This window comes from Centropristis striata, chromosome 12 (assembly GCF_030273125.1).
Source record: "Centropristis striata isolate RG_2023a ecotype Rhode Island chromosome 12, C.striata_1.0, whole genome shotgun sequence".
Lineage (NCBI taxonomy): Eukaryota > Metazoa > Chordata > Actinopteri > Perciformes > Serranidae > Centropristis > Centropristis striata.
In genome coordinates, this window is record NC_081528.1 from 22526722 (window position 1) to 22538905 (window position 12184).

Sequence of the window (12184 nt, forward strand, 5' to 3'; positions counted from 1 at the left end):
AAATCAAATTCAATAAAGAATTGTTTTGTCAAATAAGAGAAAATTCTCAGTCTGCTCATCTCACTTCAGTCTTTTTATTTCTCCACAATGAGAGTCAAACCCACAGACTGACCAACAAAGTATTCAGTCAAACTGAACTGAACTGATATCAAACATGTATGGACGGCAACAACTGCAGCATTTTTTTTTTTACTTTCCTCAACTTTAAGCTTCCCTGCTCTGAATTTTTTTGAATGAAACATAGAGAAAACATAACTTTGCAGAGTTATTTAGACAACTTCCTGACACACATGGTGCCTATAGATTCCTTAGATCTTTTGGTTTCATATGATACCAGTATCTCCAGGATATTCTTAAAAGTGGAAGAAGCTATGGACTCCGGAAAAAAAACAAAAAACGGCAAAAATATTGACGGCCAGCCGTCAGAACACTAAATATCAATACTTGGCGGACATGAATCGATATAATATTGCCACGCAAAATATCACGATACTATGCTGTATCGATTCCCCCCCCCACCTATAATTGATAAATTGTCTGAGGTATGTATTTATAGTCTTTTCGATGGGAAGCTAAAGCCATTATCTGTGCTCCATTCAAAGCCACCGGACTCCATTGACAAAAACAGCAATTTAACCCCTCAGAGTTGCTGGTGTGCTGCTGCCTCGATAGTTAATTTGTTTCAGTTATTGTGTCACTTTGATGTTTTAAATGGTTAGTTTGGATTTCCTGTGCAGCCGACCGCCATCAACTGTAATACTTTGATTATGGATAAGTATCTCATACAACCCCACTTCAAAAACTCCGAACCATCCCTTTAAGTTAGAAAGCTATTCTCCGAGTTGTTTGTTTAAAGTATTTACAGTCTTTGAAAGTCAATCTCTGTGTTTGTATGCATGTGTGTGCATATTATTGTTTATCAAACACTGGAATCATACTGTGATTATATTATCATATTTTATTATCCTTCATTTACAAGACCCACTTGTCCAAATTAATGATTCAAAGCAGCTTGTTTTTGAAACCCTCAACATAACGTGACCAAAGTTCTAATATTGTGACATGTGATTACATCTGATAAAGAGGATAATATTGAAATATCAATCCAACTCAACTAACTATGAGACATATTTATGTAGTGCGTTATGTACACACTGTATGCCAAATGGCATGCTGGGAAAAGATAACTTTCTATTGTTTGCTACAGTATATTGAAGAACACTTAGAGACAAAGACTGGAAATGTCACATTTTTTTCAGTCATTTCATCACCAGAATGTAACCTTCACAATTAATGCTTTTGTTCCAAGGAATAGCCTGATCCTGTGAGCTGTGAGAAAATACACGTACACTCCAGCATTGCTAAGAGACCAACTATGTTGACAGGTGTATTGCTCAGGAGCGTTGAGTGTGAAGTTGTTTGGTTGAACTATTCTGAAGAAAGCTGCAAACTGCACCACCAGAGGCAAAGTAAACACATTCCAAACACTCCATGAGCATATTCTGAATCAAAACTAATAAAAAAATGGTTTAATTTTTTCATTGGTCACACAATTTTGCATAGATTTGCCTAATTGTGACATATATAAAAATAATTCAAATTGATAGCATGGCATTGATTTCAGTCTCTTGAAATGTTTAAATGTTAAAACTATATGTGTGTACATATTTAAGTTTCCTTATCAAGCTGATTTTTTTTAATTTTTAATTTTTATATTTCTCCGTGATGGGTGACGGCATACATGTTTACCACTATGATTAGGCACAATGCTTGTTCTAATTCCAGTCTTTACCCAAGTGTACTTCAATACTTTGTGCCAAATAGTCCAATTTTTATTTTCAAAAACATTTTTAAAAAACTCCTCAAGCTCCATCTGTTCTCCAAGGCATTTGGTCTCAGTAAAACCCTCTCAACCCTGTCATCAGTGCTCACTTCATTTTTAATTTTCTTAGTCCTTGCTTTTTGTATCTTTCATCCCTAGTCTCAAGTAAAGCATCCTTGGGTTTTCTCAAAAAGGCGCCATATACATTTAAGTACAAGTTGTTATTATGATTATGATTATGATTATGATTATGATATATGATTATGATGATTATTATTATTATCATTATTATATTTTTCTCCCTCTGTCTGGTGCATGAACACACTTTTGGTATGCACAGGTGAATCTCAGTATATTAGAATATCACAGAAAAGTTTATTTATGTCAGTAATTCAATTCAAAAAGTGTAAATAACACATTATATAGATCCATTACACACAGAATGAAACATCTCACGTCTTAATTTGTTTAATTTCTTCTACTTATAATGATTATGGCTTGCATTTAATGAAGACCTAAAATTCAGTGTCTCAAAAAAATTGAATATTACAAAAGATCTTTTTTTTTTTTTTTTAAAGTGTGTTTAATGTGGAAATGTTGTCCTCTGAAAAGTCTGTCCATCTATATGACTCAGTACTTGTTTGGGGCTGTTTGACTTGAACTACTTGAAATGGACTTTTCCATCATATTCTAATGTATTGAGATACACCTGTAATGGCGTTATCCCATATACAGTACTGTGCAAAAGTCTTAGGCAGGTGTTGAAAAAATGTCTAGAAAAATTGATGCTGGTTTGAAGGCAAAGGGTAGTCACACCAAATACTAATTCTTTCTATTTTTTAAAGCATTATAATTTGACAGCATTTTTTCACACCTACCTAAGACTTTTGCACAGTACTGTATATCTCACAGAAGTTTACTTCGAAAAACATACACCACGGAAGCTCTCTATACCTGTTGTGTGACTTCCACGTGTTTACATTGGCTTTATATGTTGTGCTAATTGTGTTGAGACTAGCAGAGACACCAGAGAACATTACTGATGACAGCTATCTATACAAAGAATCACACTCTTTAATTTGTTATCGACTCAGGTTTGGTTTTTTCAGGCTTTTCGACTCCTCTGGAATCAAACATTTAAAAATAGTACATGTAGTTAGGCAACATAAATATGGTGACAAGAGTGTCCATTTGTAATCCATTAACAATGCGAGATGTGGATTCATCCAGCAATTACTCTGCAGCCAGCTGCCCTGCTGACACATAACCAGCATACACACAAACACAAATAATCCCTTCCCCGAGGTTTGTGATATCTGTCACCATTTCCCTGGGCTTTTCTATTTTTGTATTAAAATCTGCAGTAGGCCGCACGTGCACATGCATCCACATGTACGCTCCTGCCCTGAAGGGGAACCCTAGACCCTTAAACTGACACCTGTCAGTCACGCCGGCAAGCAGTACTGACAGCAGCATAACGAGAGATGGAGAGAGGCGCAGCGTGAGCGGGGAAAAGACAGAAGAAGAAGCTTGAAAGATGAAGACGAAAAGGCGGGAGAGGAGGGAGATGAAGAGGAGGAGGAGGAGGAGAAGCAAGTGGAGGTGAGACTTCTGAAGCTTGTTAGAGACGCGATGAGATGAGAGTGGTGCAGCGTGCTGTTTGGTGTTTTAGCACGTCACCGTCTTTTTGATTTGTTAGCATGTGTTTATGATGTTGTTTCTCTGTCTGCCTCTGTCAATCTCTATTATTAGACCCTCAGATCCTCCTCCTGCTGTTTTGACACTCCCGTTGCTCCTGTTTCACACTTCTGCACACACATGCAGGCTTTTAGGGCTCGTAGACACTCTCACACCCGTAGACAGACAGAGAAGCATATAGAAAGACAATGACAGATTCAGTGACACACACACACACACTTGCAAAATCAGCAGCCGCACTGCTCGGGGCACACACGCTGGTTAGGTCTGGTGGGAGTGAAATCTTTCCTCCGGGTGCTTTGAGGTGTGACGTGCATCCAGAATCAGATGTTCTGTTTGGAGGAGCGAAGGGGTGAGATTTCCTCATTCAGAGCAACTAAATAACTAACGAATTGACTTGATCAGACACACACACACCTGGCTCTTTTATCAGGCTGCCGCGCTGCCTCTGATCTCTTCATGCTGGCAGAGACAGCGATGCAGACGCCTGATCTAAATCTCTGGTCTGTGAAACCGTGAGACGAGCCTAAAGGTGTGAGCCGGTGGTTCCCCTTCAATGTAGAAAGCAAACTTTTGAAGTCTTGCATTTAATTGAATAGACTTTGATTTGACACATGTTCTGCATAATCATCAATATGAATGCAGAGACAAGTGAATGTTTAGACCCTGTGGGAGCACAAAAATATCCATGATGAAATATCATTGAATAAAGTTTCTTTTTGGAAACGGAAAAAAAGAGAAAACTTTTGATCTTCTCAACAATCATCACTCAGTGACATCATACTGCAGGCAAATGATTATCACAATATAGTGCAGGATTAAGAAGCTAATTTTACAAGGTCTGGAAATGCCGGCGACAGATCGCTCAATGGCGTTCTCCTGGCCCAGAGACAGAGAGAGTGAGAGCGGCGTCTGCGGCTGATATCTGCGGCTGCAAGATTAGCTTGGTAATTAACCACAAAGCAATTATCGGGTGGTGGGATGAGAGGCGCGTCTCAGGGAAGGTGTTTCTTGATGTGTTTAATAGGTGTTGAGTAGTTTGATCAGTCGACAGAAGTTGTTTCTGATTCAGAGGCCCGCAGTCCAACAGAGGTTGATCCACAGCTGATATGTGTTTCTGCCGAGAATTCAATTAATTAGACTGTTGCTTTTCCTTCCATCCACTTTTCATTAACCTCCATTGACACCTCGGCGAGGCTCCTGCATACAGGTTTACGGCGGTATCAGGATTAACAAGGAAATGGGAAAGTTGGCAATAAACAAAGTTGCCAGAGGATGGAGATTCCCCTCTGGGAACATCACACTCTCACACTCGCGTGGAGTTTCAAAGGCATCTTCTCTCCGACTGCATCTCAGCGTTGGATCACCAAAATGAAAATGCACCAGCTCCAAAATATCTAAAAGATTTGGACTGACACACCAGTTTGGAGATCTCAGCAGATAAGTGTTATAAGAGGGGAGAGTTAGAGGGCTTTGGCTAAGTGCTATTGATGAAAATAAGGATGGGTCTCTGGGGGTTAGGGGGGTCCAACCACTGTTCTTCAGATCAGAAACAGACTCAATCAATAAATCCAACTCACTCGCAATTCATATAATGGCTGTCTGTTTGAGAGGAGCTCTAAAGATTTCAACAATATCGACAAACTTGTGTGGGATATATACATTCTCACCCACAATCTACTTTTAACATTGACTATCGTGCTATATCAGTCCGCACATCCTCCTCGATCTGTTCTCACTCCATCAAGTGTTACTCACTTCCTTCCTCACTTTTAAAAAAATCTTTGGACTTGTATTTTTAAATACACATCCTGACCACAATTTCCAGCAACACTGTCTCCTAAAAGTGACGTTACCATACAAAAACCTGCATTTTCAATTAGTTTTTGACGGAAACATATTTTCTCCTGGATTACAGTCGCAGTTTTTAACACATGGTTAGAGTTGTGAATTTAAGCAAAACTACTTGGTTAAGTTTAGAGATCAAGGTTAGGGTTTGTTATGTTATGTTACTTAAGTTGGTTTTACACGGGACACTAACATATGTCTCCTGGGCGATGGTCCCATCTTTGTTTGACCCATTTATCCATCCCTCACTATGTGGAAAAATGGTCTCATCAACAGTTTGTCTGATTTCATACAAAAACGAATGCATTCGAATTAGTTGCTTTCCTATGAAAGTTTGTCTGGCAATGGAGAATAAAGGCACATAGAGCAGGAAGGCCAGTGGATGGATCAAACAAATTCCAGCTTTCCACCAGGAGATGAGGAGACAAGTGTTGCTGTTACTTCCCGTTGGAAGTTGTGTTTGAAAGTCTTTTTATAACCCTTACCATGTTCCTTTTCCTAACATGAACAAAGTCGTTTTGGTCCCTAATTGAATTCATCAGAGTAGGACAAACAAAGGTAATCCAGTAGAGAATACATTTCCCTCGATATTTAGTTGACAATGCAGTTAAGTTCAAGGGAACATCATTTTTAGGAGACCAGGCTGTTTCAAGAGTCCTTGGTCCTACCTGACTCCTCGTCAGATTTGTTGTCATTCTCCGAGTCGGTGAGGGTGAGGGCGGAATTCTCGCGACTGGACACTCCTGAGCTGCGCCGGGACTTTACCCTCCCTCTTCCGGCCCACAGCTGGATGGCTCGCTCTGGAGACAGCGGCCCCTCGGGGTCCGAGTCAGCATCAGAGCCGGCGCTGAGGGAGTACCCCCTCTGGAGGAGGCCCAGGTCGGGACAGTAGGGAACGGCAGCGGGGTGCGGAGGGGGAGACGGCTCGCATACTCCCAGCTCGGCCAGGGTGAAGTTACCCCCTGCGAGGGAGAAAGTGGAGTTACATAGGTGGAGTAATATAAGTAAAAGCAGTAAATGGAGACAAACACTCCCACAAGCATACACACACAAACACACACACACGCACGCACATCTAGCAAACAAACCCAGAATCACACGCAGAGAAGCACACTAATTATGAAACTACGGAGGCGGAGGCTGAAAATTGGTCTTTGTTGTGGCAGGCAGGAGGGGGAGAGATGACGCAGCATGAATCAGGCACAAACTACAAACTAGCTGCTGGAAGGAATATGTACTGGCCTGCAGGCCTGTTAAAGCTGGCTTAGAAGGCCTGCCTCCCTCGCTTTACTGCTCCGCATTGGCATTCATGAGGTGTTGATGTGAGATCAAAGAGCTGTTCACTTGAGGCCTCTCAGACTGTAGTGGAGCTGCTTTGCTGCCTTCTGGGTTTGATCATCTCCCCACCTAGTTGCCATCACACGCTGGACCCCAGGCTTACTGAATATACTGCAGTCTGCTGCAGTACCGGCCCCGCTGCCTAACACTCTCCCCCTCAAGACAAACCGACTCGTCACTTCTAAAATAAATATATAAAATTATCCAAATTAAAGCACATCAAAGGAGATCAATAAACAGTGCTGCAGCCCAATTAAATCCAAGCTGAGGAAAAAGCAATTAAGGAAAAAGGCATGCTCAACCAATTTATTCTCTATACTAATTAAAAGAGTATTGTGGATGCAATCGCTCACCATCAGCTGTTGGGGTAAAGGGATCGGGGGAAAAACAGTTGTGATTCACTTCATTAGCAGTTTGTGAGAGAGGGGAAAGGAAGAGGCGAGTGAAGAGTGGATGGCATTGTGGCGGCACGCTGTATGAATCGATGGGCCGGGAATCACGCAGCTGTGCGACTGGGTTAACTGTGACTCATCAGGCGTACGGACGCAATCAGAGAGAGAGGAATTAAACAGATGAAAATCGTCTGCTGGATCTTCACGGCTCCTCTTCACAGCCCTGCCGAAAAACTCGAGAGTTGTGCTGAAAGTAATGAGGAGAGGGAGGGCCCTGAAAGGAAACTTAGCCCGGGGGAGGTGGTGACAGGCTCTATACTTCTACTCAGACAAACAGATGGACTGGACTAGAGAGCAGAGGCAAGCCAACAACTCCACAGGTGGATCCAGCTTCTAGGCTACAGCTCTACCCAACTACTGCAAGACATCAGGGGATATTACCATTCCTCTTCTTCTTTGCTTCTTTGTCTTTTCCTCCCACTTATAAAGGAAAACAAAAGGAAGCTTCTTTACTATACGAGACACTAGGGACTTTTACAATGTATATATACACTAATGTATATGGTTCTAACTCTATTAATGAACCCATACCTGAGATGAGGTATCTGAGGAGGACGGGAGAGAATTCCAGGAGGCCTGAGAGAGCAAAGCACACAGGTTCTTTAACATCAAATCATCCCGAACTCGCTAGAAAAGTGTCTACTCCACAATCACAGTTGAGATTATGCTTTATGCAAATCATCCCATCCAACGACAATGACAATAATTGGACCCCAAACACATCTTCGAGTCTAAACAAACACTACGTGGACGCAGTTACACAACATTAAATTGTGTGTGCGTGTGTGTGTGTGTGTGTGTGTGTGTGTGTGTGTGTTCGCTACACATATCTAATGTTACATCCCACAGGCCACCACTCTGCACAATTAACATGCCATAACCAGTGATTACATATGCAAAATCCAATCACTCCTTATCACCATCAGCGGTAGACGCGGCGCAATGCCGTAGCAATCTACATGTACTCAAAGAAAGATGGATTGGTGCGATGGGTTGAAGCGGACATGAAAATCTATCTCAGTTATTCTACAAATAGAAAACCAATCGCATGTTTGCCACATGATACTATGACAGATGTGGGGGCAAATGTTGCGCTGCATTCTAATCAGATCAATGCCTTTCTCTGGGTGCGACACCGCTGCCATACATGAGCTTATAATGCACATTAATGTGTGTGCTGAGCCTTGAGCAGCTTCCTTGGGCTGCGCACAGCTGTGTCAGTTCATTGTGCACATGCTGACTTTGTCTGTCAGTTGATCATCGCATTCCACATGAATGTATTGTATGTTTCAATTAGTTGGTGCTATAGGGCAAAATCAGCACGGTGCAGAATCCTTCTTGGAATTCTTTTCACAGATAGAGTGAAGGACAGAGTTCAAAAAGGGAGAGAAACAGAACAGATGTGAAAAGAAACACATGTGGTGGTGTGTGTTTTAGTGTGCATGGAAACAAAATACAAGATGTACAATAAAGGCCAGCATATGCTGAATCAAACTGAAATGAAAAGAGGGCTGAATTCATTTAAATGGGAATGACAAGAAAAAATATGCACACTATAACCTTGTAGAATTAAAGAGTGGGTTAACACTGTTTCAAGCTCTCAATTTACTATATGAACTATTACAGAGAAGTACATTGGCAATGAAAATCTCAGGGTTTCTCTTCAACAATGCTAATTAAATATCTTGAAAATAGAAAAAGAAGGTTATACATGTCAAAACAAATTAATAAAATAATTATAAAACAGTGATATAAAAAAGTTGAGAGAATAGAATAAGAATAAAATATAAAGTAATGCACATTGGGCAGTAATCGTAAATGAATAAACTGAATGTTAAAAGGAATGCAGTCTATATATGTGAAATAAGAAGTATAAATATATACTGTCTACAAATGATAAAATGCAAACCTGTTTGCCAGCCATGTGCAAGATGAGATGAGGTTAATCAGAATATGCTCCATTAATAAAATGAAATGAAAATGTGGCTATATGAAGTGAATTGGAGTAACAAGAAAAAGCAGAACTAACTGCTTTTTGTCCTGCCACCTCACAAGGCCTCCAAATCAATACCAGCAAATGTCTTTTGTCTATACTCTCTAGAACCACACGTAGTTAAGCGTCTTTCTGCATGGCCTTTAGCACGGGGCACTTTGTGTGTTAATCTTAAACTTTGACCCTTCAGCAGTGTGTTTTCTCTTCACGGAAGTTCATTTCAACAAGTTGTTCTCCTAAAAAGTTCTGGTTCAGCATTTAATTGAACTGAAGTCCATTGTTGTAGTCAAGACCACCTAAACCGAGACCAAGTCAATACCAAGCCCACAGTGCATCAAGACCAAGACGAGACCAAGACCAAGGGAGGGCGAGAATGAGTCAAGACCAAGACCAGTCTCAGTCGTCTCCGTTAGCATTGCTTTGCAGAATTTACAAGTTGCTATGCTTTCTTTTTTTTGTAGTTGTACACAAAAAATCTTTGTGGTTCAGACGAGTTGGCTGACATCCTCTCACAGCCTCTTCTCCTGTCACTCACATACACTTTTGAGGGGGGCGTGTAGGAGTGACAGCCGTTAACGGTGACAACAATTTCAAATAATATATGAGTCATGTTATGGGTTGTACAGGAACCAATACGAATTACGCAAACAAGTAAAGCCAAAAATGCACAGTTGTGGTTTTGACCGGTCTTGAAATAAAATCCAGAGTCCGATTTGTCTGAGACCGAGACAAGACCGAGTAAAAATGCAGTCGATTCCATGACGAGACTGAGGCCTTCAAAAAGTGTTCTCAAGACCCGTCTTGAGACCAGAACCGATCTCGAGTACTACAACACTGCTTAAGACACCTTAAGGAGTTTGATGTTTATTTTGAATCATAGATTGACCTTGCTAACCAAGCTAGCTAGCTATGTAGCGTTAGCTTATTACTATTACTTATTACTATTACTTATTACAAAGATTGCTGTAGCCAAAATGGCAAACTATAGGCTTAAAATGGTAGTCCACACTCCAATGGGTGACATCACGGTGACTATGTCCGCTTCTTTATGCTTCAAACTCATGGATCTCTTACTCCGACTGCCTGGATCTTATTTCATTGTCTCACCAGGCAACACACCCTTACCAAGACAGCCTGTAGCATTTTTTTTCTCCAGGCCACACACTGAATCTTCCATACTGACACTGATTTATAAAGACCCCATCATTTGTTTGAAACATTACATGGTTAAAGCTGCAGTTCCACTTGTTTCTGAGCCCAGCAGGGACTTAAGTTCCCTGCACCTGCGATGCATCATCATTTGGAGTATTCATGCGCCGCACGTTGTCTCTCGAAAAAATAAGTGACACGAGGGAAAAAGAAGCATCTTGTTGGAACTCGAATACAATAGTGTGATGGGAATGGCATTTGCAGTGATCCATTAAACCACATGTACTTCCCTTGATAAAACTCATTATGGATGTGTGTGGGAGCGAATGTGTGCACCGTGCGATGTGTGTGTGTTTCGAATCTGAGTGTTTGTGAGTAGACAGCTTTGTGGGATAGAGGGGCCTATCATTAAAAAATCATTTGTGCTTGTTAGCAGTTTGACAGGCAAAGTATAGGCAGCAGGACTCTGCATTATGCTGGTTGACTTTCCCTCACCCCACCGTGTAATTCTGTATAGGATATAAAACAGGCAGAACGTGTGGGCTTCAGTGCCTGCAATTATGTTGCTTTTCCAGATAGAATAGTTTACACTGCAGGCCACCCTTGGACATGCCATTTGCAGCTTTTGAGCGAGCGGCAGTTCCGAACAATTTCTGATTTGCCCTGAAGTGCTGAACTAGTGAACTGATTTGCTCCTGGGTGGAGGATGCATCAAAATCAGGAAGGAAAAGCAACTGTGCACGGCAGGTTCACCAGCAATCCCCCAAAATGGCTGAAATTACTGTTAATAACAGTAAAAGCCTTATTTTCTTTGTCACAGCTAAGAACATGCTAAAATGTGTGGCTAATAGCAGCCAAAATGTGTCATTTCTTAATATTTTCCATTTTCATTTGCATCCAATTCAGAATTCATCTGCACTGCACTTTAGTATCCCTGAAAAATCAATTTCTCTTTTGTGTTTTCTTTTCTGTGAATTACGAAGCAATCAAATATACATATTTCTTTGTCATAATAGAGGGCCTAAGTGAAGAAATGTTTCCACTGTCGCAGGAGAAAGAAAGAGACAGGGAAATGATGGAAATGACAAAGTAGAGACAATGTAGTAGTTAGGACCCAACTTTCAGGGGTCGCATGTTCCAGCTCTCCTGGGATCCAATCGCAGCTAAAGTCGCTCTCCTGTGTCTCCCATAATCTGTCATGCTGTCTCTCCCCCTAGTCGCTCAGCACGAGACAAAATGCATTTTAAAAAATCATTGAGCGGTTCAGTGCGCTATTAAAAAGTAAAGGACAGCGAAGGAGAGCTGGCTTCTAAAACTGAAGACAAGATGAGGAGGAGTACAGATTAAAAAATGTGTTACACAGGTTTCTCAGTGTAGACTTCACTATTTCATAACTCTCTGCACAGCTGCCTTCACTCACAGGTAAAAATGGAACAGAGCATGCTACAAATCTATCAAAATACCCAAATATATAACATTCTTTGCTGCTGAAACATGTTAAAGTCAATAATCTTATCTTGCCTTAAATGCACAATATTTCATTTTTTGTTGCCTCTCAAACAAAGCAATAAATAGAGCTTATGTACATCTTATCCATGTTAGGATCCCTTCAGTGTTCATTGATCAGGGGGTTTTCACTGGGATCTGAATTATCAGCATAGGTCTCTTCCTCTACAAACAAAAGAAAATAAGTAATTAAAATGGGTAAAAACACTAATAGTTTCATGATAAAAATCAGTGTTTCTTTTACACTCTTCAGAGGAAACAGATTGTTTATCTAATAACTTAAGATCCAACATTTGGATGGCTTAAATCTTTCATTTGGTTAAAAAATATAGTTTGATACAACCAACATCTTAAAACTGTATCATAAAATTGTGGACA

General features: G+C 40.7%; 1 protein-coding gene across 1 annotated transcript in view; it reads right to left on the minus strand.

Moving 5' to 3' along the window:
- Positions 1 to 12184, minus strand: part of tenm2a (teneurin transmembrane protein 2a) — a 251764-nt gene that overhangs the window by 160389 nt on the left and 79191 nt on the right. The window contains exon 3 of the mRNA XM_059345574.1: positions 6037 to 6330. Coding sequence (XP_059201557.1) covers positions 6037 to 6330 — 294 coding nt within the window. The remainder of the gene's footprint in view (positions 1 to 6036; positions 6331 to 12184) is intronic.